We start from the raw sequence: 26193 nt of genomic DNA, 5'->3' as shown, positions 1-26193 counted from the left end.
ATGTGTTGCATGTTTCATTTAGACTGCAGGAACTAGGAACCTTCTGATGATCTCGCTGCGTTTTGACTGCAGGGACCAGGTCTAAATTTACCTCTGGGGACATTTTCCAGGGCCTTTTTACCCTCCCTGTATGTATGTGTGTACCTTTCAGCTTTAAAAGCGCCTTCACTGATGTGCAAGTTATGCTGGCTTTTGAACTTAGCGCTGATAACTGGATGGTTCTTTTCCTCTTTGTCCCGGAGGACATGAGGTCCATGATTTCCAAAAACAATTTGAAATGTGGACTCGTCAGACCACAGCACACTTTTCCACTTTGCATCAGTCCATCTCGGATGAGCTCGGGCCCAGAGAAGCCGGCGGTGTTTTTGGGTGTTGTTGATATATGGCTTTCGCTTTTGAATGGTAGAGTTTTAACTTGCGCTTGTACATGTAGCGACGAACTGGGTTAACTGACAATGGTTTTCCGGAGTGTTCCTGAGCCCGCGTGGTGATATCCTTTACATAATGATGTCGGTATTTAATGCAGTGCCTCCTGAGGGATCGAAGGTCACGGACATTCAATGTTGTTTTTTTTAAGCCTTTCCTCTACGTGCAGAGATTTCTCCAGATTCTCTGAATCTTTTGGTCATATTATGGAGTGTGGATGATGAAATCCATAAATTCCTTGCAATTGTACGTTGAGAATGTTGCAAACAGGTGTTTATTGAGCATTCCTCAACTTTCCCAGTCTTTTGTTGCCCCTGTGCCAGCTTTTTAGAAAGGTGTTTCAGGCATCAAATTCAAAATGAGTGAATATTTGCAAAAAAACTATAAAAGTTGATCAGTTTGAACATTAAATGTCTTGTCTTTGTAGTGTATTCAATTGAATATAGGTTGAAAAGGATTTGCAAATCATTGTATTCTGTTTTTTATTTACGTTTTAAACAACGCCCCAACTTCATTGGAATTGAGGTTGTAAAGTTAAGCTTTGCTGTCAGCTTCCCGACTCCTTTGGAAAAAGACAAGAGTGTGCATCACAGTGAGACCAAATCGATTTTGGTGGTGTTGTTTTTTTATGAAATGGGTGGGCACACTGAACTGCAAGCTTGAGGGTGTGTTTACCCCTGTGACCACCAGCAGCCCTCATCCTGTCATGTTGCTTTATATATCAACAGACTAATTTGCCTAATCTTCACGGGTCTTTAGACCACGATGGAAACTCGGGCAACAATGGGGTGAAGGAACCATCTAGTTCTGGGGACTTAAAGGCTCTTAGAACCTTGTGTCAAAATGTGGCTTTTGTGTGCATGCATTGGGGGAGGGTCTTTGTTGAACAATATATCAATGCTTCCTTGTTTGCGTGTGCAACTAGCTGATGTATATGGTCTGTATTCATTGAAAGACATCAGCACAATTTCAGACTTGCACACAAGGTTAACATGCTAGTAGCGTAGCATTAGATAATTATACTCATTTCACACCAAGGGCTGAGCCAGGGTTGAACCAGTGTAGACTTTGTTTAAAAAGGGTTAACCCGCGTTGACTTTCTTGGCTTTACTACCCGGGTCGAAAGGTGAATCGGACGTGGGTTGATTTTCTATTTGAATTGCACACGACCAGGGTCGCTAATTACCCGGGCAGGACAAATTATGTAATTTGTTGGAAATGGGAGGGCCACAGTTGTCACAGGTTGCGCATACTTTGAAAAAACCAAAACAACATAGTAGATTTTGTCTCACTGTGCTTTAGAACATTAACCTATGAAAATAAGTTTTGTTTCTCTCATTCACAGCACCACCTGTAAATCTGTCAGGTGGCCAAATTATAAAACTCTTAAAAATATAAAAATTCTTGATGTTTGTCTTCTAAGTGCACTCTGCTTTCTGGTGTAATGTTTGTTGCATGTGGTTAGCAGCTGTGGTTCTGGCAAACTGCATTATGTCCCATTTGATTAAGATGTTTAACTGGGGATTTCCTGAATGTTTTATGAAAGTAACACAATTGATAACAACATTTTTGTTGTTGTCAAAGACCTAACTCTGAATTCAAATACATTTAAAACAATTTATTTTCCATTGAGCTTCACTGTTCGAAATTTACTGTAGTGTTTACCATTACTTTCGTCTATAATAATAAAGATCCTATGTTACGTGTTAATATAATGGGTTGTGTAGAAAATTCATGCCCTCCAAACATGAATAGACTGTGCAATTAATTTTGTAACAACTGTGACAGTTGTGAGTACTACAATTAAATGTAATTGGTTGAAATGTTGATGCTCTGCATTGAGAGTGCCTGCTCTGCTGCAGTCGAGAACAGACTCCCAGTTCACTGGTAAAATATTAGACCAACAAGAGGAACAGGTTTGTTTCAACTATGTAGTGATTTACAGATGCCTGCTTCCCGAACGAGTTAGCAGCTAAGAGCCAAAATAAGTTTGCAGTTTACACACAAAATAATTTTTACTATGTATGCAATCCTGTTAATTCAATAAAATGTTCTATTTTTTTAGTGGTTGACATGTTAGTGATTTACTTACTATTTTTCTGGCTCTCATGAAACTTCTCTGTGACGCCCGGAAGAACTAAAGCCACATTTATGCTGTTAAACCAAAAACATTTTTAATAAAATCCATGGTCCACTAAGTGCTTATTTACTTTGTTATCGGCAATGTTTGGACAAATCTCCAATTTTTAGGAGATGTTTTTTTGTTTTGTTATGATGAACAATGTTAATACCTCACTCAAGGATCATTTAAAAAAAAAAAAAAAAATTACCTCTTTCTTTTTTTATCTTGCAGTATCTGTGGCCAGTCCCATGGTTCCAGGTGGCATACGAAATATCCATGAGGGCAAAGTATCGGGGCAGATGGCCAACACTGCCAACCACCACTCAGACAGACATGGCACTGAGGACTACATGAACATTGTACACCGACTGAGCAATGAGGTACGACTAACTAGAAGTCTGGAATGAATACATTATAAGTTTGCCACCCAACAAAGGCATACATTTATGAATAAACAACAAAGTTTGGTGTTGAAAAATGCTATTTTTAAGCAGGTGAAGTTTCTTTGCATGAGGTTTGAAAGATTTATAATGTGAGCCAAAAAGACATTTTTTTCTTAGGGGCGGTTATGTTAGGAATAATAGAGAGAAGAACCCCTTCAGGCTGATTTAAGACCCCTCCGCTTGGGGTTCTAATTCACAATAAAGACTGGCACGCTCTACATTATCCCGCTTGTTAAACGGCTTATTACACAGCTTATTAAAGGGTCACTTATACAGAGGTTACCTGCCTGCTTCCCAGTTGGTTCAGTTGGAGCTCAGTATGAGCACAAATATTGATATAAAAATGTGATTGATTTGAAAATGGTCCGCCAGAGTCTATGATCAAATCTCGATCCATGCAACGGTCTGTTATACTTAGTAGCAGTCTGGTATACAGAAATAACAGCCAGCAGAATGCCGTGATTGACCAATCAGAAATAAGTATTCAACTATGCCATGCGGTTATTTTTTTATTTTTTATTAACTTTCTTTATTGGGAGCAATTTCACAGGCAACAGCATTACAGTTCCATGTAACAGAGAGGGCTTCCATTCTTTCATTTTTTTCCCCTTGATTTTTTTTTTATCCCTCCCGCATTCCCACCCCACCCGAGAGAGAACAATTCTCAAGGTAAATCCAAAATTGACATGTGAACAGTATAATGTACATAAAACAAAATGGATACATAAATAATTAAGGAAAATACTGAAACAAATAAATTAATTAAGAATGTTTAAAAAAAAAAAAAAAAAGGGGGGGGGGGTGCTCAGTCGTCACTGTCAGGCAGAGATGCTAAAGATTCAATATAATTTAAAAGAGGTCTCCAAGTTATTTCAAATGAATTTAAGGAGCCATTGAGGGCATGGAGCTTTTCAACCATGCGGTTATTTTTAACCATCCAGGCACAAGGGTTTCTGAATAAAACTTGTCCCGTCACATACGTGTAGTTATATTTGTATGCATTTCTGTTGAGGTTTTAATAACTTGATTTAAAATGGGTTCAGAGAATTATTTTTGGTGGAATCTTTCCAGTTTTTCCCTAATATTGAGGGAATATGCCCTGGAGAATGCAAAAGATATTTAGGGAAAACATTGGTATAAACAAAAAACACATGCTTAATAATATACCCAAAGCTGTAGTGTTTGGTATTTGGTATATTGGTAACATTAGGGTTTTGAATTGTGGGAAATATGTGCCAAATTCCAATTATTTTGGTCACCCCATTAGTAAATTAGTAGCAAACCATCAACTGTTTTTTTATATATATATATATATATATATATATATATATATATATATATATATATATATATATATATGGTTTTTGGTCAGGGTTAAAGCGCTTACCTGGTAGCTTACATCTTTCTTGTCTGTGTGCTGTCCAGGAGGGTGACTCCACCATGAGGAATCCTTCTTTCTCTCTGAGGTCTCCACAGTCTGGCTGCTCCCCAGCAGGGAGTGAAGGAACGCCCAAACGTAAGGACAGTGAAAGAGGAAAGGAGACAGTACAGTGCCTACCTTTTTTCATTTAGGAAAAAGCTGCCTCTGGCTTCTTTAAACTCATTATTACAATTTCACAGCAACAGAATGATTTGAGGCTATTATCCCTCAAAAGGCCAAAGTGATTATAGTTTTAGTGGCTGTCTTCGTATATAGCATTGTACATTGTCATCACAGTGCTGTGTCTGGTTTTATGCGCTTTCTTTTTACATACCTTTTGGAGGGTAACTTTCTTCTTCATTTGGTATTGCTTCCTCACAGCGGGTTCTCGTCCCCCGCTGATTCTGCAGTCGCCACCTCCCTATGCACCCTCACCAAGGGAAGGAGGACCTGACCAGAAACAGCAGCTCCAGCAAAGAAAGAAAGCCCCAGCAGTGAAAGAGGAGAAAGATATGTACGACATTGTAAGCTCGCCAAACAAGGACTCTACAAAACTTACCCTCAAGCTGTCCAGGGTCAAGTCAAATGAGTCCGATACCCCAGGTAAGGAACATTTTAAATCAGCTCAATCTTAACTGGATCCCCCTTATTTTTTTTTTTTTTTTTTTTGTCACGCGGTTTCCCTCATCTCCACTCTCAAATGTAATCAATAATCTTTCACAGTTTTTTAATCAATTAGCAGTACTAAAAAGAGGTATGCTGCGCTCACGTCTTTTAAGAACAAAAAAAATTAATCCTGTCATTCGGAACCCTTGAAGTACTGGAAACCATCATCCCTTTTGAACACAACCGTGTTAAAGTGTTTTTGTTGATATTTTAGGGGATGTTCTGCCGGGAATGGACGAGAACTCTGACAATATGGAGGCAGAACTGGGCTTTCAGCAGGTGCCTGTTCTTCAGCAAAATCTAGCTCGGCTGCAACAACAGCAGCAAGCTGGTGGTGCCAGTGGTCTCCAACCTCCCAGTTCCCCTTACGACGAGGCAGAGCTGGATGCCCTCGCTGAAATCGAAAGGATAGAACGAGAGGCGGCTAGTGAGAAGTGCTCCAAGGAGGTGCAAGATAAAGGTGTGTAGAATATCTCTAAATAAGACTATATGGATAAAAGCTGAATAAATAGTTGTGAATTTATAACTTTAGAGGTTTTACAAGTACGTTTTATCTTCATGTCTTTCTCTGTACAGACAAGCCACTGAAGAAGAGAAAACAGGACTCTTTTCCTCTGGAGCCAGGCGCGGGGGGACCAGGTGGCCCCACAGGTGCTCCAGGCAGTGGATCAACAGGAGGGGGCAATGCTGGCAAACTGACCCCGCAAGAGGCCACCGCAGCGGAGAACGGTGCCAGCCGCCCTCCCCTCATGGTGAGCATCGACCTCCAGCAGGCAGGCCGAGCTGATGGCCAGCTCGACCCCTGTCTGGCGGCCCCTATTCCAGCCCTTGAGGCCCAACGCTGGCCTGAAGAACCAGCTAGTGGGCCGGCTGCAGTGGAGGGTTCTGATACGGCTTTGCGGTTGAAACCAGATGGACGACCGGAAGTCATCAAGAACAGGGTCGATAAACATGACAGCAGGAGAGATGGTCGGGAGTCATCAAAGCACCGACATGATGAGAAGTCCTCTGACAGACGGGGAGACATGCCAAAGTCATCAAACCGAGGGGAACACGGACGAGACAGGGACCGAGAATCTGACAGAGATAGGAAGCATCGGAGCGAGACTGGTGGTCGAGACCGACGCTCCCCTGACTCTCGCTGTCGAAGTGACCGAGATAGGTACCGGGCTTCTTCCACTGGAGAGCCTGGTCGGAGCGGCAATCGGCATGATGGTTCCAAACCGGCCTCGTCTGCCTCTGGTGCTCATCTTCCAGATTCTTTCCCTGCCCAGCTCCTGGGAGGGCATAGTGGTGCACTGAAGAACTTCCAGATCCCTAAGGTGATCTGGGCTGAACCAAATATCTACCCACCTACCAATCATTCAACTTTCACTGCCTGCAACCTCACAAAACCCAAATCACACCACTGCTCAGTCTTGTTTTAGGTTTTTGGTTTCCCATTTGTAAGCCTTTTATTTATTCCTGGGATTCGTCTTGAAATTCGGTTAACACATTAACCCACACTTAACCATCTGTTAAAAGTAGAAGAAATGTTTTTTGTTGTTTGTCCTGTGTGTAAACAAAAGCAAGCACCTTGAAGAAATGCTCAACTGGTATACTGTATCTCAGATGTTTCATGTGGGTAAATGTCTACTTAAAGCACTCACTGTCAGTATCATGCAGCCCAAAAACCTAGACTGATACTAATTTTCTCTCTACAGTCCAATTTCCATTTGTTTCACCTTTCTAACATCTATTGTCAAAGCAGTGTTGAGAGATGCAACCCCCAGCCACATGCCATGAAGTTATTTGTCCACAACAGTAGTGTGCTACGTCAATTTGTACATGGTAGTTTTTTGTGTTACACAAGACAGAAAAGCAAGCACAGTTTAAATGGATTGTATGCAATAGCTTCTTTTGCGCTACTAGAAAGGAATGGTTGAAATGCGGAACAAACAACCGTAGTTGTGTTAGCAGCCACTGCATGGTAGCCAAATTTAGCACCCAATCAAACAAGGTTACGCTGCCAGTTGTTTAATGTTGCAGTCAAAGTTTGTAGCTAATCACCCACACAGCATACCAGCAATGAATGGCATGCTAACTGAAAATGTGTCTGTTTACCTGGTTTGTAGTTGAGGTTGCCCTCTAAGTGGTTAAGAGTCATCCTGGTAGGACTAAACCATCTGTGCAGCCTCTGGAGGATGGAAATGTAGCTCTAACTGATCGAGGCTACTGGCATAGGTCAGGAAAATTGAAATGGGATCACAGTAACAATCTTTATTGTCTCTTTAGACTCTCTATTCTTCTTAGCAGGGCTAAGCCATGTTTTTGATTATATATTAAATATTTTGAGGTCATTAGTGGTGTTTGCGATGTGTTGCATTGGCTAAGGAGTTAGGACTCCCCTGTGCTGGAATTGGTTGGAATAAATCATATTCTGAGAAATGTAAATTCTCAACACATAATTGGAGGATGCTAAAAGTCAAGAACATTGTGCTCATGATAACTGTGTTACATGACGACTTAATGAATTAACAACAGGATGGTTGTTTTGATTTAAACAGAATGGCTCTTAATTGCTTTTTTTATGAAGTACAAATACTTTTGCTAATGTTTGCTTGCCATGAACTAATTATTTACTTTCTGACAGTAAGGAAGGATTACATATTGTACATCACATTTCTTGGCTAGTTGACGAGTAAAAAATCCACATCCAAAATCTCCCATTTTGGCCCATCGCTCCCAGTGGCTGGGGGAGTTGCTGCCTTGGCTCTGCAGTTTTGACAATGTACCATGTACTGACCATTACTCCTGCAATTTAAAACATGGAGATAATGAAAAATGGTGGATTGTTGCTTTAAGTCTTGTTATCAGAACATACTGGAAACTCACATCAAATCAAAATCATTAATCTCATGTCAATCAGTTTGATCCATTGTTTACATTTTATTATCTTACATGGTTTTCTTTTTTGTAAACATAGCTGATGTTTCTCTGTACAAAACTTTAAAGTGTGAATTTTATTGGAGTTTGAACCTCAAACTTGGAGGGCTTTCTTGACTTCTTTCTGTTTTTGTGTTTGTTTGTTTTCAGATCAAACGTGATAAGGATGGCAGTGGGTCAAACGAAAGTGAGATGTGGGGACAGCCCAAAGTTAAACTGGAGAGGCTTGGTTTGGTGAAGGACTTTGAGAATAGGCCCAAGCCTGTAGTGGTTCTGAAAAAGCTCTCTGTTGACCAGATCCAGAGGATCATACGGCACAGCAAGTCTGGAAAGAATAGGATCTCCTCAGGGAAGTCTGGAAAAAGTAAGAACATGAAGCTGTTGAACTGCAAGCCGTTTTGCTCATTTCATCAAAATAACTTTACAGCATTTTTTCACTCACTCAGTACATTTTTTCCCCATCTACTTAAATAATAAACAGAATTACCTTTTTGTTAATGACTTGAAAATGTTATTGTCACATTTTCAGGTGGTATGGACCCTGCAGTTCTGAAGGAGCTGCCCCCAGAACTGCTGGCAGAGATTGAGTCAACCATGCCCCTGTGTGAAAGGGTAAAGGTGAACAAGAGGAAACGAAGCACTGTAAATGAGAAGCCCAAATACGCTGAGGTCAGCTCGGATGAAGACTTTGACGCAAATGGAGAATGTGAGTCTATTCTGTTCTCGTTTGTTCTCGCTGCTAATCTTTGCACAAGGTTTGGTCATTTGCTTTGAGAAATATTCTTAAAATGTAATGAACCTAAATGAATGCCTGTTGAGATGACTATTTTTGAACATTCCTACACAGAAATATTTTTATATTTAAAGTCCCACTACAGACATGTTTTAAAGTATGTAAACCTACTTTATGATTCATATTTAGATTAACTTTGTTTTCCCACATAAAAAGTTTAATAAAACAATGAAATGGGATTGAAAGTACATCTACTCTTTTGAGGGGTTAGTGTTGCTTTGGTATAGATTTCTTTTTTTAGATTATAGGGCCTGATTATTATTATTTTTTTCCTAATCTCTACAGCTGCAAGGAAGCGGCAGCGCCGAGACAAAGACAGGTCCTGGGATATGGAAGAAAGGGAACGGCGGGGTTCAGGGGATCATCGGAAAAGCGGGCACCGGGACAGCCGACGAGGCTCAGGGAGCCGCTACCGAGACTCCTCCGAGGAACATTCACCTCCACCCAGCATGAGTGAAAGTCTGTATTCAAGTCACCTGTCACAGCATTTCCATTCATGCTTTTTTAACTTTTGTGTTTGACATTGATAGAGCTGCTTTGTTTGGTTTCCGCAGTTAAAGCTAATGCCACATTAGATTGTGAAGTTATGTTCTTTTATCTATATACAGAAAACTAAATCAATTACATGACATCACAGATTAGAAACATTAAAGGAAATGCATCCATTTATGTTGTACTTGCCAGTTTACTAAAATAACAAACTTGTAGAGAGTGTTGGGTATCTGCAACACACATTAAAAACAAAGCAAACGGCAATAACAAATTAAGACATTTTTCTCACTCAGTTGCCAGAAAAATGAAGATGAAGGAGAAGCAGAAGAAACGGAAAGCATATGAACCCAAGCTGACCCAAGAAGAGTTGATGGACTCGTCCACATTCAAGAGGTTCTTGGCGAGCATTGACAACATACTGGATAATCTGGAGGATGTGGATTTCACTACCATGGGTAAATTGAATGTTACGAATGTAACTACGGTTCTATGAATCCTGGATGACCGCCGGAGTTCTTGGTCACTCGGAATCTTGCGAGTCCCGAGTTTGTGGATGCCACCGGAACTTAATACCTTAGCGGGGTCATCCCGAGGTCACATGTGACTTTGTTGATATAAATACTCGACCTGCGCACGCGCAAGACAGAAGATCTGGCGGTCTTTAAGGATGAAATAAAAATCAGTGCTGACAGGTTTTGTCAATTTTGAAAATCCAAATGCAGAAACCTCACTGTATTTTATTGTGGTTTCTTTTGTGTTTTCCAGCGGCAGATGATGATGAAATACCCCAAGAATTTCTGCTTGGTAAACACCAGTTGAATGAGCTGGGCAGCGAGTCTGCCAAGATTAAGGCCATGGGCATCTCCAGCAGGGTACTGAATATAGTATATTAGTACAAAGGAAGTTGGACTGTCGTGGATGTGTGGTGCTGTTTCAGATTTAGGACTAAATAAAGGTCCCTGTTGTTGTAGATCCCGTCAGACAAGCTGGTGAAGCTGCTGAACATACTGGAAAAGAATATCCAGGATGGGTCCAAGCTCTCCACCATGATGAGCCATGTGAGCTCCCTTCATCCCTCTTTCTGTGTTGAATATTCTTCTTTTAGTAGTATTTAACTAGCATGCCGATTTTGTGATATATTACAGAAATTCATAGAGTATTAATGTAGGAAAATCAAAAGATACCCACTGGCAGCAAAAGTAGAAAATGAATTGTTAAAATGCTACAAAAGATTTCTTTGCAAAATTTAATAAAAAAATGATAGTAGTTTATTCCTGTAAGTCACATTCTTTTCTAACCTCAGGACCATGATGCTGAAGATGAGGAGAAACTTTGGAGAGACCTGATAATGGAGAGAGTCACAAAGTCAGCAGACGCCTGTCTGACGGCGCTTAACATCATGACCTCATCACACATGCCGAAGGCTGTCTACATAGAAGACGTCATAGAGCGGGTGCTACAATATACCAAGTATCATCTTCAGAACACACTGTATCCACAATACGACCCAGTCTACAGGGTGGACCCTCATGGAGGTTAGCATAAAGAAAAGGAGCTTCATTTCATTTGTTTAATTCATTTTATGTGTGCCTGGGCTGTTGTGATCTCAGTGAAACTAAATTTATAAGTTTTAAAATTATTGTTGAGAATCTTCTGTCAGTTTTGTTCATAAAACTCCAAGAACTAAGCTAAGAGATGGACAAACCTACCTGTAATTAATCCCTGGTGTCTGGAAATTATCATCAGGTTATTACATAAAAATGACTGACTTTATAGACTTCTGCATGGAAGTATACCTTAAGCACAAATAGTATGACCTGTAGCAGAAATTACAGCTGTAATAACATCAAGCATGACTCCCTGGATTACATCTAAGAAATGTGTTTATAAAGGTGTTAGCTCTCTTATGATACACGACAGAGTCATTCAAGTGAAGTTTAATTTAACAGAGGACCGACATATTACACATTTCTTTTTTTGATTAACAGAAACGGAAAATGTTTTTTTAGTATGTAAAATCATGGTTCGTGATCAAAACACTTTGAAAAGGATTTACAGGGTTATTACTCTTGTTCATCTAGGTGGCCTGTTAAGCTCCAAGGCAAAGCGTGCAAAATGCTCCACACACAAGCAGCGTGTGATTGTCATGTTGTACAACAAAGTGTGTGACATTGTCAGCAACATGTCTGAGCTCCTAGAGATCCAGCTACTTACAGACACAACCATCCTCCAGGTAAAAACTAAAAGTATTTACAGTGATAGACTGCAGTTCTGTTTATCAAGTCAAAAATTGCAGCACAAACCATATGCTGATTCATGTCATTCTTTTTTATTTTTTTTACCAGGTTTCCTCTATGGGAATCACTCCGTTCTTTGTGGAGAATGTCAGTGAGCTGCAGCTGTGTGCCATTAAACTAGTTACAGCAGTAAGTCTGCATTTATTTTATTTCTCTCTCTAAAAACTTTATAGAAATTTAGTGTTTATCTAAAAAGACTGCTTGCGATCTTTTTGGGTCACATTATACAGAATACTACATTGCGTTTTTATACAGTTAAATTGCTCCTTCTGACTTTTGTGTACATCTCTTTGTATATTATCCTTTCATGTGTTTTTACTGTTCTACAAAACTATAAAGGTAGAGAATATCCACCTTTTATTTTCTGTCTCCAGGTGTTCTCACGTTATGAGAAGCATCGGCAGCTGATCTTGGAGGAGATCTTCACCTCTTTGGCCAGACTGCCGACCAGCAAACGCTCTCTCAGGAATTTCCGGTAACTTGTTTTATGTTAATTCACATTGATTTATAGCCATTAGGTGTTGCAAGGATAAGGCATCAAATGAAATGTTTTATTGTCCGGCCATCAATGTAGCAAAATAATTGGGTTGAGGCAGAGGTGAAGATTTCACAATTGTGTTCTCAAACATACTAAGTCCATTATTTTCCTGTGTAATACCCATATTAATAACTGATCATGTATCCTTGCCTCTTGTGTCCTTAGGCTGAACAGCTCAGACCAGGATGGAGAGCCATTGTACATCCAAATGGTGACGGCTCTGGTGCTGCAGCTGATCCAGTGTGTGGTCCACCTCCCCAACGACAAGGACATGTTCGACGAGTACGACAGCAAGGTAGGACAGCAAGCAGACACTCAAAACCACCACCACGCAAGCAAACATACAATTTATACAAATACAAACGCATTCAAACGTGCTCACAAGTCTTTTTTTCTTCTATTTAGGTGGATCAAGATGTGTTGATAACCAACTCCTATGAGACAGCAATGAGAACAGCACAGAACTTCCTCTCAGTCTTCCTCAAAAAGTAATTACCATTCCATTTTGTATTGCTTTTTAATAAGAAAGTTGCATTGCACTGAAGCTGTCACCTTAAGTATTTATTACCATGCGACAGTTCAGACTAATGCAGAAGAAAAAAAGCTGAAGAACTACTACTTTTTCTCTTTTGGAGCATTGCTCCCTGTCACGTGCATTACTGCCCCAGTTTGTTATTCCTTCTGCAGCCAACAGAAATATGTATCAAACCACCACCATCCTCATGGTGTGCATGTTTCCCCATGTGCATGCTGGGTATTGCACGAGATGCAAACAATTTATGGACCTACTTGTCAAAATTGCTCTATGCCTGTCAAGTACTCACAACACTTTTCTGTAGGGGTGCACGATTCAGAAAATGTCACGATTCAATATCGATTTTCAGGCTCAGGATTCGATTCAAAATTGGTTTTCGATTCAAAAACGATTCTTGATTTAACAAAACAAAATGATTCACAGTATGTAAATGTAGTTACTTTTCCCATGTGATTGCAGTAGACATACAATAAAAAAAAGTATACATTTTTCATTTAATTTTTTTATTACAAAATATGAATCGATTTTTGGAATTCTATGAATCGATTTTGAATCGGTAGAGCTTGAATCGCGATTCGAATGTGAATCGATTTTTTTGTTTTGTTTGGATTTAGTGCCGGCTTGTTAGCCTTACACATTTGAACTTTCTATGTCTTCATTATCTGGTGGCTGTATGACGCTTGGCCCCTTTGGCCTGCTACCATTGATATTTTTTCACTATGGTTTCCATTCTTTCCTACTATTTTCCCTTTTTCTCCTCTGCCACCACCTTCTTCTTTCCCCCGTCCTCAGGTGTGGCAGTAAGCAGGGAGAAGAAGATTACCGGCCATTGTTTGAGAACTTTGTACAGGACCTGCTCTCCACAGTAAACAAACCAGAGTGGCCTGCTGCAGAGCTGCTGCTCAGTTTACTTGGTAGACTACTGGTTAGTATGACAGAGCTCTTTCTTTAAACTGAAAATGCAACTATTTGCGCTTAAGTTAAGAATAGATGATTCAGAATAATAGGAGGGCAAAGCATCTTTTGACAAAAAAAAACATGTTAAGATGTTGCAAGTTATTACATTATTTGGAAAAGACATCCTCTGGTTGCATGCATTCTTTAAATTTCTAATTTAGTCCTAAGACATGTTTATATCACTAGTTTTTGACATGCCATCAACAGAATTACTTTTTAAATAGTGGCAGTCAAATATTTAAACCCTTAAAGATGCACTACTGTAGAAAGTTAAATGCACTAATGCAATTGTAAGATGGGTTCTTTCTCTTTGAGTGTGCAAGTGAAAGTCAATCTTGGTCTAAAGTGTAAAATTCTTAATTTCTTTTTTGCTCTGTCTGCTCCAATCAGGTACACCAGTTCAGTAATAAGCAGACAGAGATGGCTCTGAGAGTAGCATCTCTGGACTACCTGGGCACAGTGGCTGCCCGTCTGAGGAAGGACGCTGTCACCAGCAAGATGGACCAGAGATCAATTGATCGAATCCTGCAAGAGGTAGAATAACAACTTCACATTTGATGACCTCACTGTCTCTTGAACATATAAGTTGAAGTTTATAGTGACAAAAATAAGTTAAATGGAACAAGCAAAACAATTCTTTTTGTGATCCGTCTCTCTCTGATTATATAGTCTCAAGGTAATGATGAGACCCAGCAGCTGCAGAAGGCTCTACTGGACTACTTAGAAGAGAGCGCTGAGACCGACGCCTCACTGGTGGTGAGTTTACATTAGACTATTTGCATTAAAATAAGTAGGGCTGGACCCAAACATTTGACTATTCGGATATTTGTTTATTAGGCAGGTTTTTGGTTTTTAATGTTTTGGATTTGGATAATCTTTTTTAATTTTTTTTATACTGTAGAATAACCAAATCCTAAAAAATTAATAATTATTATTAAATTAATGCATTTTAATTAAACAGAAAAGTATGATGTTGTAGCACAGTGTTTCCATTTTAGCTCAGTGTGAGTCTTTGTTGTGTTTTGCTGTCATTTACAGTCTCTCCTCACGCACACATACGATGCGGTGCAGTTAGAAAAGGGCAGCGACGACTCGGCAGTCTGCTAACTTGTTGCTCTTGCTACCAATATTAGCTGCTCTGTTTCAATAATTTTAAAACTTGCATGCAGGCTAAAATTCACCATGGTGTTCTGTTGGGATTAAGCTATGAGTGGAGGAAAAGTCCGCTAGGCTAATTTATTAAGTGAAACACTGCTACCCTATGCCGTCCATCTCAGCTGTGAACGGAGAAATTTCTGGCTGGATCAAGTTATAACCAAGCATTCTGATGTGTGTAAGGCAAGGCAGCTTTATTTGTCTAGCACAGTTCAGCAACAAGGCAATCCAAAGTACTTGTCATTAAAGAGCAATTAAAAACATAAAAACAGATAAAGACACATTTAACAGAATAAAAGTTACAGTGCAGTGTAAGAAATGAACAATTACTGCTGCAGAGGTCTGTATGGTTATACTGTAGCAGCCTGGTGTCTTTTTCAGGCGATTTAAATGAAGGTAAATGCAGTCAGTGACCATGCGCAATGCCACTGCTGGCACGGCACTGGCTGGCTGAGTCCTTGATTTGATTTCATGAGTTTTCTATTAGCGGAGCACGGGTTTTAAGCGTCAATGACTTAGTCGATCATCTTCATTTAATTGTGGGAAGCCGTAATCGTGATTAATATTCGATTGATTGTGCAGCCCTACTTTGTCCTCTAGTTTGCTAGAAAGTTCTACGTTGCCCAGTGGTTTCGGGACGCAACCACAGAGGCTGAGAAGTCCATGCGGAACCAGAACCCGAAGGATGAGGACTCATCGGACGGACCACAACATGCCAAGGAGATGGAGACTACCGGTGAAATTATGCAGCGTGCTGAGAAGCGCAAGAAGTTCCTCCGCAACATCATAAAGACCACGCCGGCTCATTTCGCCACCCTGAAGTAAGAATTTTTGACGGTCTCATCTTCTCTCTCATCTCACATCATTTATTGACCAATTTAAACCTATTTCTCTGTTTCTTTTTTGTTGTCATAGCTGCCTTTCAGCTAGAGTTTCACTGTCTGTGTTGTGACTGTATAATCCTATAACATTTGTCCTTTTTGCCCTTCTCTCCAGAATGAACTCGGACACTGTGGACTATGAGGACTCCTGTCTGATTGTGCGTTATTTGGCCTCTATGAGGCCGTTCGCCCAGAGCTTTGATATTTATTTAACGCAGGTAAGATCTTACCATAAGTATCTTTTGTGTTTTTAATTAATCCCAGCCGCTGCATAAAATAATCTATAAGTCGTTCATACGGTATAGTACAGGTAATATTAGGGCTCACTGACTGGTTTGTCTTTGTTTTGTTAACTGTTGGTGCGTTTATTTTATTTTTTTATAGATCTTGCGAGTCCTCGGAGAAAGTGCCATCGCTGTAAGGACTAAAGCCATGAAATGTTTGTCTGAGGTTGTGGCTGTGGACCCCAGCATACTGGCGAGGGTATGTTAGGATCTGTGTTTGCAAAGAAAATTTGTCATGCCTGAATTGCACACACAATTTCTCTGTCAAAATGTACTTTCTAATTCTGTCCTATGCTATTCTGTTGTGTATGCAAGTTATCATGTTGTCTTTCTTCCCGTGCTATATACTGACACTCTTCTCCACTTCTGCAGTCCGACATGCAGCGAGGCGTCCATGGTCGTTTGATGGACAACTCTACCAGTGTGAGAGAGGCAGCTGTAGAGCTGCTGGGCAAATTTGTGCTCAGCAGACCCCAACTCACAGAGCAGTACTATGACATGCTCATAGAGAGGATACTGGTAAGTTGCCCAATCAGATTCATTGTAGATACATTATTCCGTTGTGAGGTCTTACAATCCCCATATGAACTGTACACGTGATAGTTTTACTGATAACTGCGTCAGCCTTGTTTGCAATGAATTTATGGTATGCCCTGTCATCAAATGCTGATATATAGGTATTGATGTGTGTTCAATGGTCCTCAAACAACCACACGCCCACCACCAACCATGCATGTTGTGCCCCTTCATTTCGGGCGACATTGTGATGCTACAATTGGAACTATTATTATTTATCAGAACAGAACGTTTTCCAGGTCATTGCTAGTCCATTGACAAGGACATATCCTGCTGTTTGTCCATACTGGCAACAACATGATGTTGTAAATGTATCAGCAGCCTCCTACATAGCAAGCTTTTTGATGAGGTATCTTTGAGTTGTGGTTCCGTTTATTGTACACCTGTACGGTGTCACATTGGAAAAAGAACTTTCTCCCTGGCACCCACAATATATTTTACACTTTAAAACCTTAGTGCAAAACTAGCATGGGAATGGAGCTGCTGTTGCGTGCACCTGTTTAACACGTATGCAAATGCGACGAGCGGGACATCTTCTTCTACTGGGTCACGGAGGTTATTTTTTCTGGTCACTGAGTTTTAATCGGAAAGCACTGGATGGATTGAGTTTGGAGAAATTTTAAGTTTGCTTATACATCATGAAAATAATAATTAAATAAGGAGCCAGCTTATTAGCAGCATGCAGTCTAGGATTAACACAGATCATTGTGATCGACATGTTAATATGAGCCATCGATATTGAAATGCAGTCATCACACAAGCTTTGTGCTCATTCTTTGTACTCAGCATATGAGAAGTGAAGGCATTGAAATTGTTGTGCCAGTTGTCATGGAAATGCTCAGGAGGGTTCATGAGAAGTTCACTCTTCATTACAGTCTTATGCTGCCACCTATTGGCAGAAAAATTCTACCGCACCCCATGCAGTTGTTTGTTTTGTATATGAAAACAAAAGCCTTGTTTTTGATGTAATGCTTGCAGAACATTGCAATGCCTTTTATGATTTGAACTTCTTTTGGTGCACAGGACACTGGTATCAGCGTGAGAAAACGGGTGATCAAGATCCTCCGAGACATCTGTCTGGAGCAGCCAACCTTCAGTAAGGTTACTGAGATGTGTGTGAGGATGATCCGCAGGGTCAATGATGAGGAAGGCATCAAGGTATAGATCAACTGCACCTTTTGTCTCTTCACAGTTTAAGTGAAATAAATAAATACATTTTAATTCAAAGATATGACTTCCATTCTTCAATCATTATTATTCTATTTATTTAACATGACTCTTTTTAGATAAATCTCTCTGTATTGCAATATGTTCATCACAAAACATTTAACGTATTTGTACGCAGTATAGAGCCAACCTAATGACACGTGAACTTGGTGTTTATAGAAATTGGTGAATGAGACATTCCAGAAGTTGTGGTTTACTCCGACTCCAGCCCATGACAAGGAAAGCATGACCAGAAAGATCCTCAATATCACTGATGTGGTAGGTTTAACTGAATTGCCAGGTTTATTTTGTATCCAGTAATAAAAAATACATCTCAACAAAAAAATCTAAATCTTTCACCAGCCTCCACCCTGTATCATTTTGTCTCATAATGAAATTTGGCCAGAATATTTTTTATTCTTACATCTGATTTCTTCTTCAGGTTTCAGCATGTCGAGACACCGGCTATGACTGGTTCGAGCAGCTTCTTCAGAATGTAAGCATTTGATTCATGTGTTGGGGCTTCACCTGGTGGGAAATATAAATAATAAACATTGTCTCTCTTGTTCTAGCTTCTCAAGTCTGAAGAGGATGCATCCTATAAACCAGCAAAAAAGGCCTGTGTTCAGCTAGTTGACAATCTGGTAGAGCACATCCTCAAATACGAGGAGTCTCTTTCAGGTATGCAAGTTTATCATTTGACACCAACTCAAACTGGGCCACGCGGCAGATGTTGATTTTCTTTTAAACCACTGTCTATTCTTCTAGTTGAGTTAATCAAAGCTCTATAGTAAGTTTGATTTTGAACTATTATACTATTAAAATTAGAATGAATGTATTTCACTCTTTCCTCTGTAGAGAACAAAGGTGTAAACTCAACACGGCTAGTGGCGTGTATCACCACCTTGTACTTATTCAGCAAGATCAGAGCCCAGCTCATGGTCAAACATGCAATGACCATGCAACCCTACCTGACCACAAAGTGTAACGTAAGTTGTGCACACTAAATCCATTTTGTTACTGTGGAAGTGTTAAGGAAATACTTATACCGTATTGCGTAATTAATGACGCTTTACATGTGGAGGAATTAACATAAAGAATTCACGGCCTAATCCCCAGATTGGATTGAGCAGTGAAAAGACAATTTTGGAATGATTTTTCTGTTTGGTGAATTTAAGGACCACCAGTCGATTCACTATTGCTGCCTGATATATCAGAGCTTCCCTGTAATTACTGGTATATTGTTTCCCCTGCAGTCTTCCAATGACTTCATGGTCATCTGTAACGTGGCAAAGATCTTGGAGCTTGTGGTACCTCTGATGGAGCACCCCAGTGAAACTTTCCTTGCCACCATCGAGGAAGACCTCATGAAACTCATCATCAAATACGGCATGACGGTGCGTGGCAGTGGCCTTTTTAGAAATGTATATAGGGTACACCATTGTAGAACCAGGTTTGCTCTGTGAAATGAAAGTGAAGTGTAATCAGTGTTATAGAGATGACATGATGGTCTTCCTTCCTTTTCTCTAGGTGGTCCAGCACTGTGTGAGCTGTCTTGGAGCTGTTGTCAACAAAGTCACACACAACTATAAGTTTGTCTGGGCTTGCTTCAACAGATTCTATGGTGAGCTATACAGTTAGCAACTTTGATTGTATATGCACTGATTTTGCAAGAACAACAGAAGTCTTCAGTGTTGAGCTTGAAAGTTTCACCTTTACCACATTCCAAGACATGGCGTGTTTCAACTTTCCAAACAATGTATCAATTTAAACGAGAGTACACTCTAGTTTTAAGTAAAAAAATATATAGAAACTGCAAAAAATAAAAATTGGAACTTTTTTCAGGCGCACTTAACAAGCTGAAGGTTCAGCATCAGGAGGATCCTAACAGCACGACATTGGTAGCAAACAAGCCTTTCCTGCTGCGATCGCTCTTCACTGTGGGCGCTCTGGCCCGGCACTTTGATTTTGATCTGGAGGAGTTCAAGGGCACCAACAAGGTAGGATTGCGGTTGATGTGTCATAATATTTAAAATTTGAAATTAAAGCTGTGGACAGCTATGGATTGCAACTGTAAGTCCAATTATTAGTTTTGGCTGTTGGGCACAGAACGAAAACAACCACTGCTTGAGAAAGTGTCATAAGTAAAGTTAGAGAAAATAGCTTGGATGTCAAACCAAAGCCATTGCTTTACCATCTTTGTTGCTGCTATAACGGGTGGTGATGGCACAGTGGATATGACGCATTCCTTTGGTGTGCGAGATCTGGGTTCAATTCCCACTGCGATATATTAACCAATGTGTCCCTGAGCAAGACACTTAACCCGTAGTTGCTCCAGAGGTGACCTCTGACATATGTAGCAATTGTAAGTCGCTTTGGATAAAAGCGTCAGCTAAATGATATGTAATAACAAATGTTTTAATGTACGCTATCTTACAACTATGTGTCCATGTATGTTGTGTACAGGTTGAGATCAAGGAGAAAGTTCTGGAGTTGCTGATATACTTCACCAAACATGAGGATGAGGAGGTCAAGACCAAAGCCATCATTGGCTTAGGCAAGAACACCATTTTTAAATATTAGTTTTGACAAATGTAAAGGTCACCATATTTATTGTGTGCAAAACCCTATCTTTAGGTGTTCTTGCCCCAGCAGGTATAGGTGAGGTGGATGGAGATGCATTGTTCACATGTCTTTGCTTTGTGTTATTCTATTTCCTCAGGCTTCCTCGTGATCATGCATCCCAGCCAGATGTTTATGCCTGAGGTAAAGACCTTGTACAATGGCATCCTGGCTGACAGTGCCTCCTCCATCAACCTCAAAATCCAGATCCTCAAAAACCTCCAGACATACCTTCAAGAGGAGGACACGCGGATGCAGGAAGCAGACAGAGAATGTAAGTAAAGTTGTGGTTGCGGTGGTTTTTGATTCAGCACTCCAGTGTTACATCCTCTGACAGCAAACAACAATGCATAGTGATTAATGAATTGTATATATTTTGACCTTTTGCCTGTAAAAGTTGCTGCAACACATCATATTTTGTGACCTTGCAGGGAAGAAACTGTCCAAAAAGGAGGATCTGAAGGAGATGGGAGACATCTCTTCAGGGATGAGCAGCTCCATTATGCAGCTTTATCTTAAACAGGTGCTGGAGGCATTCTTCCACACCCAGTCCAGTGTACGGCACTTTGCTCTCAACGTCATAGCTCTCACACTCAACCAGGGTCTCATCCATCCTGTTCAGGTAAGATATGAGAGCCAGAAGCTGTCAAACCACCCCACCTCTAGACATGAATACAAAATAAACCTAAACTCCCATTTATCAATATCAACATCATTTGGTCACATTTATCCACATTTTTATTCTTGTGTGTGTGTTGGTTGCGTGTGTGTGAATCTTAAAGCCTAAAACTAACTCCTAAAAGATAACCATTATTTCATGTGTTCTAGTATAGTTAAACCCTCATTTACTTCAATTGAACAGTTTTGATAAACAGAAGAATGAACATACATATGTGACATCCCCTCTTTTTTGTCTTGTCTGTGCAGTGTGTACCCTACCTCATTGCTATGGGAACAGACCCAGAGCCCAGCATGAGGAACAAATCGGATCAGCAGCTGGTGGAGATTGACAAGAAGTACACAGGATTCATCCATGTGAGTCAGTGTTCTGTGTTGCCAAGTTTTGAAGTAATGACTCGCCTTCATTACTTGATGACTTAAGCTAGTTCAACCATTTGTACCTGGAAAAGGAATTCCTGCTTAGTCTTTCAGTGCTCTCCTAATAACCTAAAGTACAGAATGATCAACATACGATCACTCAGTCATCCAGCAACATCTTAATGCCGGTGGTAGACTGTGCGAGATGACCTTTTATGTTGATGTGATTTTAAAATGTATTAAAGAAACAAAGTGTATCCATGGCAGTATCGTATAAAATAGGCAGCTGCAGATCACGTTAAACAGTCATGTTCTCTAGCTGCTTTACTGCTGAGGTGGTTTGGGGTAGAACTTTATTCCTCCATTAATAGCCAGTAGACCAACACCAGGAATACACGTTAAACACTCAAGCAGATTCTACATAACCTAGATTCAGATTCTACATAAAATAGTTTTCCTTTTTTCACAATGTAAATGGCACTTCTGTAGTAATGGAGAAATACTGTGACACAAATGTTATTTATTGGCATATTCTCATGGCACCAGCTGTCTCAACAGTTGTCTGAAATGCTAAGTGTGTAACCCGTTTCTTTCAACATTCATTCACAGATGAAAGCAGTTGCTGGGATGAAGATGTCCTACAACCTGCAGCAGGCCATCGAGTCGTCTCGTAGGACCATCATAAGAGGTTTCAGACAGGACGAGACTCACTCAGCACTCTGCTCCCACCTCTTCACTATGATCCGGGGGAACCGGCAGCACCGGCGGGCGTTCCTCATCTCACTGCTGAACCTCTTCGATGACAGTTCTGTGAGTAAAAACCTGCACTCATCTTAACATGCCTTGGCACTGCTCAGTGTAAAGTGGTATATCCTCATTAACGACAGTAAATCTAGTACATCTCAGTAAAAATCTGCTTGGCCAACAGTGTGTCTTGGCACGAAAATGTAATAAAATGTGTAAGTGTTAAATATGACACTTAGGGATACAGGCAACTCAACCTTAAAGCAATACCTTTAATAAAGATATGACAAACACTGTGGTGTTGAAAGAATTGAAATCTAATTATTTTACTGTCTTGCTAATGTAATAAGACTAGGTTATTTTTTACCATGTATGAATAGATAAAATTCTAATAAGCAAACGGTGCAATTAGAGATTGTACCAGGCACTGACTCACTCATGCTTTTCCCCTCTTTTCTTTATTTCTGCAGAAGACGGAAGTAAACATGCTGCTGTTTGTAGCAGACAACCTCGCCTGTTTCCCATACCAGAGCCAGGAGGAGCCTCTCTTCATTATGCATCACATAGACATCACCCTGTCTGTTTCTGGCAGCAACTTGTTGCAAACCTTCAAAGAGGTAGGATAGCATTTTTAAAAGTAGCTTACATGTATTGGGGTGGGGGGATGTATTCCCTCCAATGGGGTTGAAAAAAATCTTCAAAAGCAAATTCTGTTTACTGTTATTTGTATTTATATGGATTTTTATAAATTTCTCCCGTCCAGCTTCTGCTAAAGGAGCCAAGGCGTAAGGAGAAGAAGGTAAAGGTAAAGGAGTGGAAGAACACGTCAGATGGGGAGGATGAAGAGGAAAAGATGAACTGCGATTCTCCAAGGAGCAATGAGGAAGAAAACAGTGACAGTGACGGCGTGGTACGGCGGCCTAAAAAGGCAAGAAAACCTGTTACGGACTCAGAGAGCTCAGAGTCAGAAACTGATCTGGACGATTTGGATTTGGAAGATGTGGAAAAAGTAATGAGGCTCGTCCCAGACAATCCCACGGGTCTCTTGGACTTCGCCAATTCTGTCCAGGGCATCCTGTTGCTGCTGGTGCTCAAACAGCATCTGAAGAACCAATATGGATTCTCTGACGGGTAAGGTCTACATAATCTTCATTTCTATACAGCCTTTGTCTAAATGACTATACTATCTGAATTTCTCAGTGTGGATTAGTTTGAGCAATTCAAACCTTCAGCCACATTGGGCTCTCCTTGGGTGGACACCATGACCTCTGTAACTCAACATTTTTTGTCTTCCAACAGAAAAATTCAGAAGTACTCTCCGACAGAGTCAGCCAAGGTGTACGATAAGGCAGTGAACAGAAAAAGCAACATTAACTTCCACCCACGACAAACCATCGACTTCATCTCCAACAACATGGCTCGCGCCACACTGACAAACGATGTCAAGAAGCGCATTGTCAGACAGTACCTAGATGTGAGTATGAAGTAAAGTAATGAAGCTATATCAAACGTTCATTGCCAATGTTATATGTACATCACAGATTGCCAGTTAATCTGTGTTTGGGTCTTCTCGACAGTTACATCAGGATTTAAATATAAAGTTATTTCTAATTATCTGAAGGAAGTTATCAATACACTGTAAAATGTGCCAAGATCGGGTTAGCATTCAAGGAAGTTCAGTATTTCATGTTAAATGATGTGTTGACCTATAACTAGGCCTTGCCCTCACACAATTTAACTTTAAGCTGGCTGCCTTTATCTCCTACTTTCACCCAATCAAAGAGATGATACTCGGCGGCTTGACCAGCCCTTATATCTACATTGTATCTTCTTGGGCTTAACTGTCGTGGCTGGCCCCACTGGCTCGAGTTTTCGCCTTCATATCATTCAATTCCTATTAGTTTCTTATGGTTACCCAAACTCTGTTCTGTCCTGTTGGGTTCTTTGAGGTTGATGTTTAAATGCTGCAGTGTGTGAAACTTGTGTCTCAAAGTTAGTTTCTTGTCTTTTCACTCCGCATAGTTCAAGGTTCTGATGGAACATCTGGACCCAGACGAGGAGGATGAGGAGGGAGAAGCGTCTGCCAGCGCTAACATCAGAAACAAAGCCATAAATGCCCTACTGGGAGGCTCCGGCCCCATGTCAGGACCCAGCCCGCGCAATCAGGCAGGGCCAGAGACAGATGACGATTATAGTGACGACGAAAGGACCCCAGGGGTGAGAGCAATAGACATACACGCTATCTCTAAAATACAATTTAACAATGTGGGGAGAAACAGTGCAACCTTTTTTCTTCTGTCCTCTCTGCAGTCCTCTCGAAGGTCAAGGCGAGCTGGTGACTCCTCTGACCCCGGCCGTATGAGTGAGACAGTGGAATCTATGGATGTGATTGCCCTTTGCTGCCCGAAATACAAGGACCGGCCGCAAATAGCTCGAGTCATCCAGAAGACCTCCAATGGATATAGCATCCACTGGATGGCCGGCTCCTACTCGGGGCCCTGGGCAGATGCCAAGAAACGTGATGGCCGCAAACAGGTGCCTTGGGTGGACACTATTAAGGAGTCGGACATCATTTACAAGAAGATTGCCTTGACCAGCAACCACAAACTGAGCAACAAAGTAGTACAGACTTTACGCTCACTGTATGCAGCGCGGGAAGGGGGGGCTAGCTAATGGCTCCCGTGTGGCGTTTTATTTTTTATTTTTTTTTCATTTCTTTTTTTGGTCCCCCTTCTCCATTTCTACTTTATCAAAATCCTCCTCTTCCCTGCTCCTACTCCTCCTCCTCAACTTGCCACCTCCAACAACACAGCCAAACTTCACTGGATTCCTACCCTCCTCTCCTTCCTCATTTTTGTAAGAAAACACAAGAGGGCAAGAATATTTGACACTACATACTTTTACATGAGTTATTCTTGCAAGAATGAAAATGACACAAAACATAAGACTTATTATATTAGAGGGACTGCTCACGTTTTGTTTGTGTACAAGTGCAGAGGATAGAATCCAGAAGGCATTAAAGGAATAATTCACCCAAATTATCCCTTAAAAAGGCTATCAGAAAAGAGACCTGGAGGGAAATGTTTTGTCAACATTGTTGTGGGAGCTCCTTCGCTGTTGTGCAGCAGATTCTAGTCACTCATTTCTACTCCCACTGTATCATAGTTTAACACAACAAAAAACTAAAATGTTTATATCTCTGAAGACGAAAAAGCTGTAAAAAAAAGAATAAAACCTTAAGTGAATGTTGGAAATTAGTCTTTTTGATGTTCTTATTAAAGTGTTTTGGAGTTTATTATACTACTAGCACCCTGATGGTTTTTTTCCTTTTAGCTTTTAGATATTTGAAGGAAAAAGAAGAAAAAGAAAAAAAAAATAAGAATTTTTATTTTTGTTCACTTTTATTTGTCCATGCTGTACAATGGCAGAGTCCTCTGAACATAATTTATTCTATTTCGAACTAAGCATGCAGTATATGTGGCCTATTGCAGGAGGATATTTTGTAAATTTAGATTTTGTTGTATTAGGTCACCCTAGTAATAAGAGGAAAGGGGATCCATACCCTTTTGGTGGAACAAATACTGCAATAAATTTTCTACTTCTTTGTCACTTGTCTGCTCAAAGTGTTAATCTGATCTTTTCATTTGATAAGGGAAGAAAAGTTTAAGACCTAGATACTGCTAAAACACACACAGGCCTGAAAGGACTAAGAGGGTTGATCATTTACATATGAGGGAGAACGCCTACAACCCTTCTATTAGTATTTCTGTGCATCGATTTCAAAACACACAAAACCTGAAAGTATGGTCATAATTTTTGGTTTAAATTGTTTCTATAGTATTTGAAAACTATCATAGAATTCTATTTATTTATTTATTTTTTTAATTGTGCCCTTTGGAGAATCAGGCCAAACCACTATGGGAGACCTAACATCACTGTTACTATGTTTCATTGAATACCAGCTGCATTTAGTACAAAAAGCAGTATGATTACAATGATGTGTGTGATGATGTGACAAATCTAAGTCAGTCAGATACTTGTGGGAAAATTATTATTATTACAGTCATAGATAG

The 26193-nt window shown here is 40.3% G+C and overlaps 1 protein-coding gene across 2 annotated transcripts in view; it reads left to right on the top strand.

Moving 5' to 3' along the window:
* The window catches only part of nipbla (NIPBL cohesin loading factor a), a 31558-nt gene extending 5829 nt beyond the window's left edge, over positions 1 to 25729 (top strand). The window contains exons 8-49 of one of the 2 annotated variants that reach the window (XM_039803226.1): positions 2780 to 2928; positions 4417 to 4507; positions 4793 to 5014; positions 5292 to 5537; positions 5654 to 6399; positions 8153 to 8366; positions 8532 to 8708; positions 9081 to 9254; positions 9581 to 9742; positions 10053 to 10159; positions 10259 to 10345; positions 10591 to 10822; positions 11369 to 11520; positions 11633 to 11713; positions 11959 to 12059; positions 12288 to 12417; positions 12528 to 12610; positions 13450 to 13582; positions 14005 to 14148; positions 14284 to 14370; positions 15370 to 15590; positions 15766 to 15868; positions 16035 to 16133; positions 16307 to 16453; positions 17534 to 17668; positions 17897 to 17995; positions 18159 to 18212; positions 18289 to 18397; positions 18575 to 18705; positions 18973 to 19113; positions 19247 to 19340; positions 19562 to 19716; positions 20183 to 20273; positions 20439 to 20612; positions 20770 to 20960; positions 21266 to 21373; positions 21986 to 22186; positions 22591 to 22737; positions 22884 to 23251; positions 23420 to 23594; positions 24143 to 24337; positions 24431 to 24793. In XM_039803226.1, coding sequence (XP_039659160.1) covers positions 2780 to 2928; positions 4417 to 4507; positions 4793 to 5014; positions 5292 to 5537; positions 5654 to 6399; positions 8153 to 8366; positions 8532 to 8708; positions 9081 to 9254; positions 9581 to 9742; positions 10053 to 10159; positions 10259 to 10345; positions 10591 to 10822; positions 11369 to 11520; positions 11633 to 11713; positions 11959 to 12059; positions 12288 to 12417; positions 12528 to 12610; positions 13450 to 13582; positions 14005 to 14148; positions 14284 to 14370; positions 15370 to 15590; positions 15766 to 15868; positions 16035 to 16133; positions 16307 to 16453; positions 17534 to 17668; positions 17897 to 17995; positions 18159 to 18212; positions 18289 to 18397; positions 18575 to 18705; positions 18973 to 19113; positions 19247 to 19340; positions 19562 to 19716; positions 20183 to 20273; positions 20439 to 20612; positions 20770 to 20960; positions 21266 to 21373; positions 21986 to 22186; positions 22591 to 22737; positions 22884 to 23251; positions 23420 to 23594; positions 24143 to 24337; positions 24431 to 24793 — 7019 coding nt within the window. Of the gene's footprint in view, positions 1 to 2779; positions 2929 to 2958; positions 3661 to 4416; positions 4508 to 4792; positions 5015 to 5291; positions 5538 to 5653; positions 6400 to 8152; positions 8367 to 8531; positions 8709 to 9080; positions 9255 to 9580; positions 9743 to 10052; positions 10160 to 10258; positions 10346 to 10590; positions 10823 to 11368; positions 11521 to 11632; positions 11714 to 11958; positions 12060 to 12287; positions 12418 to 12527; positions 12611 to 13449; positions 13583 to 14004; positions 14149 to 14283; positions 14371 to 15369; positions 15591 to 15765; positions 15869 to 16034; positions 16134 to 16306; positions 16454 to 17533; positions 17669 to 17896; positions 17996 to 18158; positions 18213 to 18288; positions 18398 to 18574; positions 18706 to 18972; positions 19114 to 19246; positions 19341 to 19561; positions 19717 to 20182; positions 20274 to 20438; positions 20613 to 20769; positions 20961 to 21265; positions 21374 to 21985; positions 22187 to 22590; positions 22738 to 22883; positions 23252 to 23419; positions 23595 to 24142; positions 24338 to 24430 lie in introns of those variants that run through there. The other variant, XM_039803227.1, reaches the window with a different exon arrangement.
* The last annotated feature ends 464 nt before the right edge of the window (positions 25730 to 26193 follow it).

The sequence above is a fragment of the Perca fluviatilis genome, chromosome 6 (assembly GCF_010015445.1).
Source record: "Perca fluviatilis chromosome 6, GENO_Pfluv_1.0, whole genome shotgun sequence".
NCBI classification, from domain to species: domain Eukaryota; kingdom Metazoa; phylum Chordata; class Actinopteri; order Perciformes; family Percidae; genus Perca; species Perca fluviatilis.
This window is presented reverse-complemented; position numbering and strand designations above follow the sequence as displayed.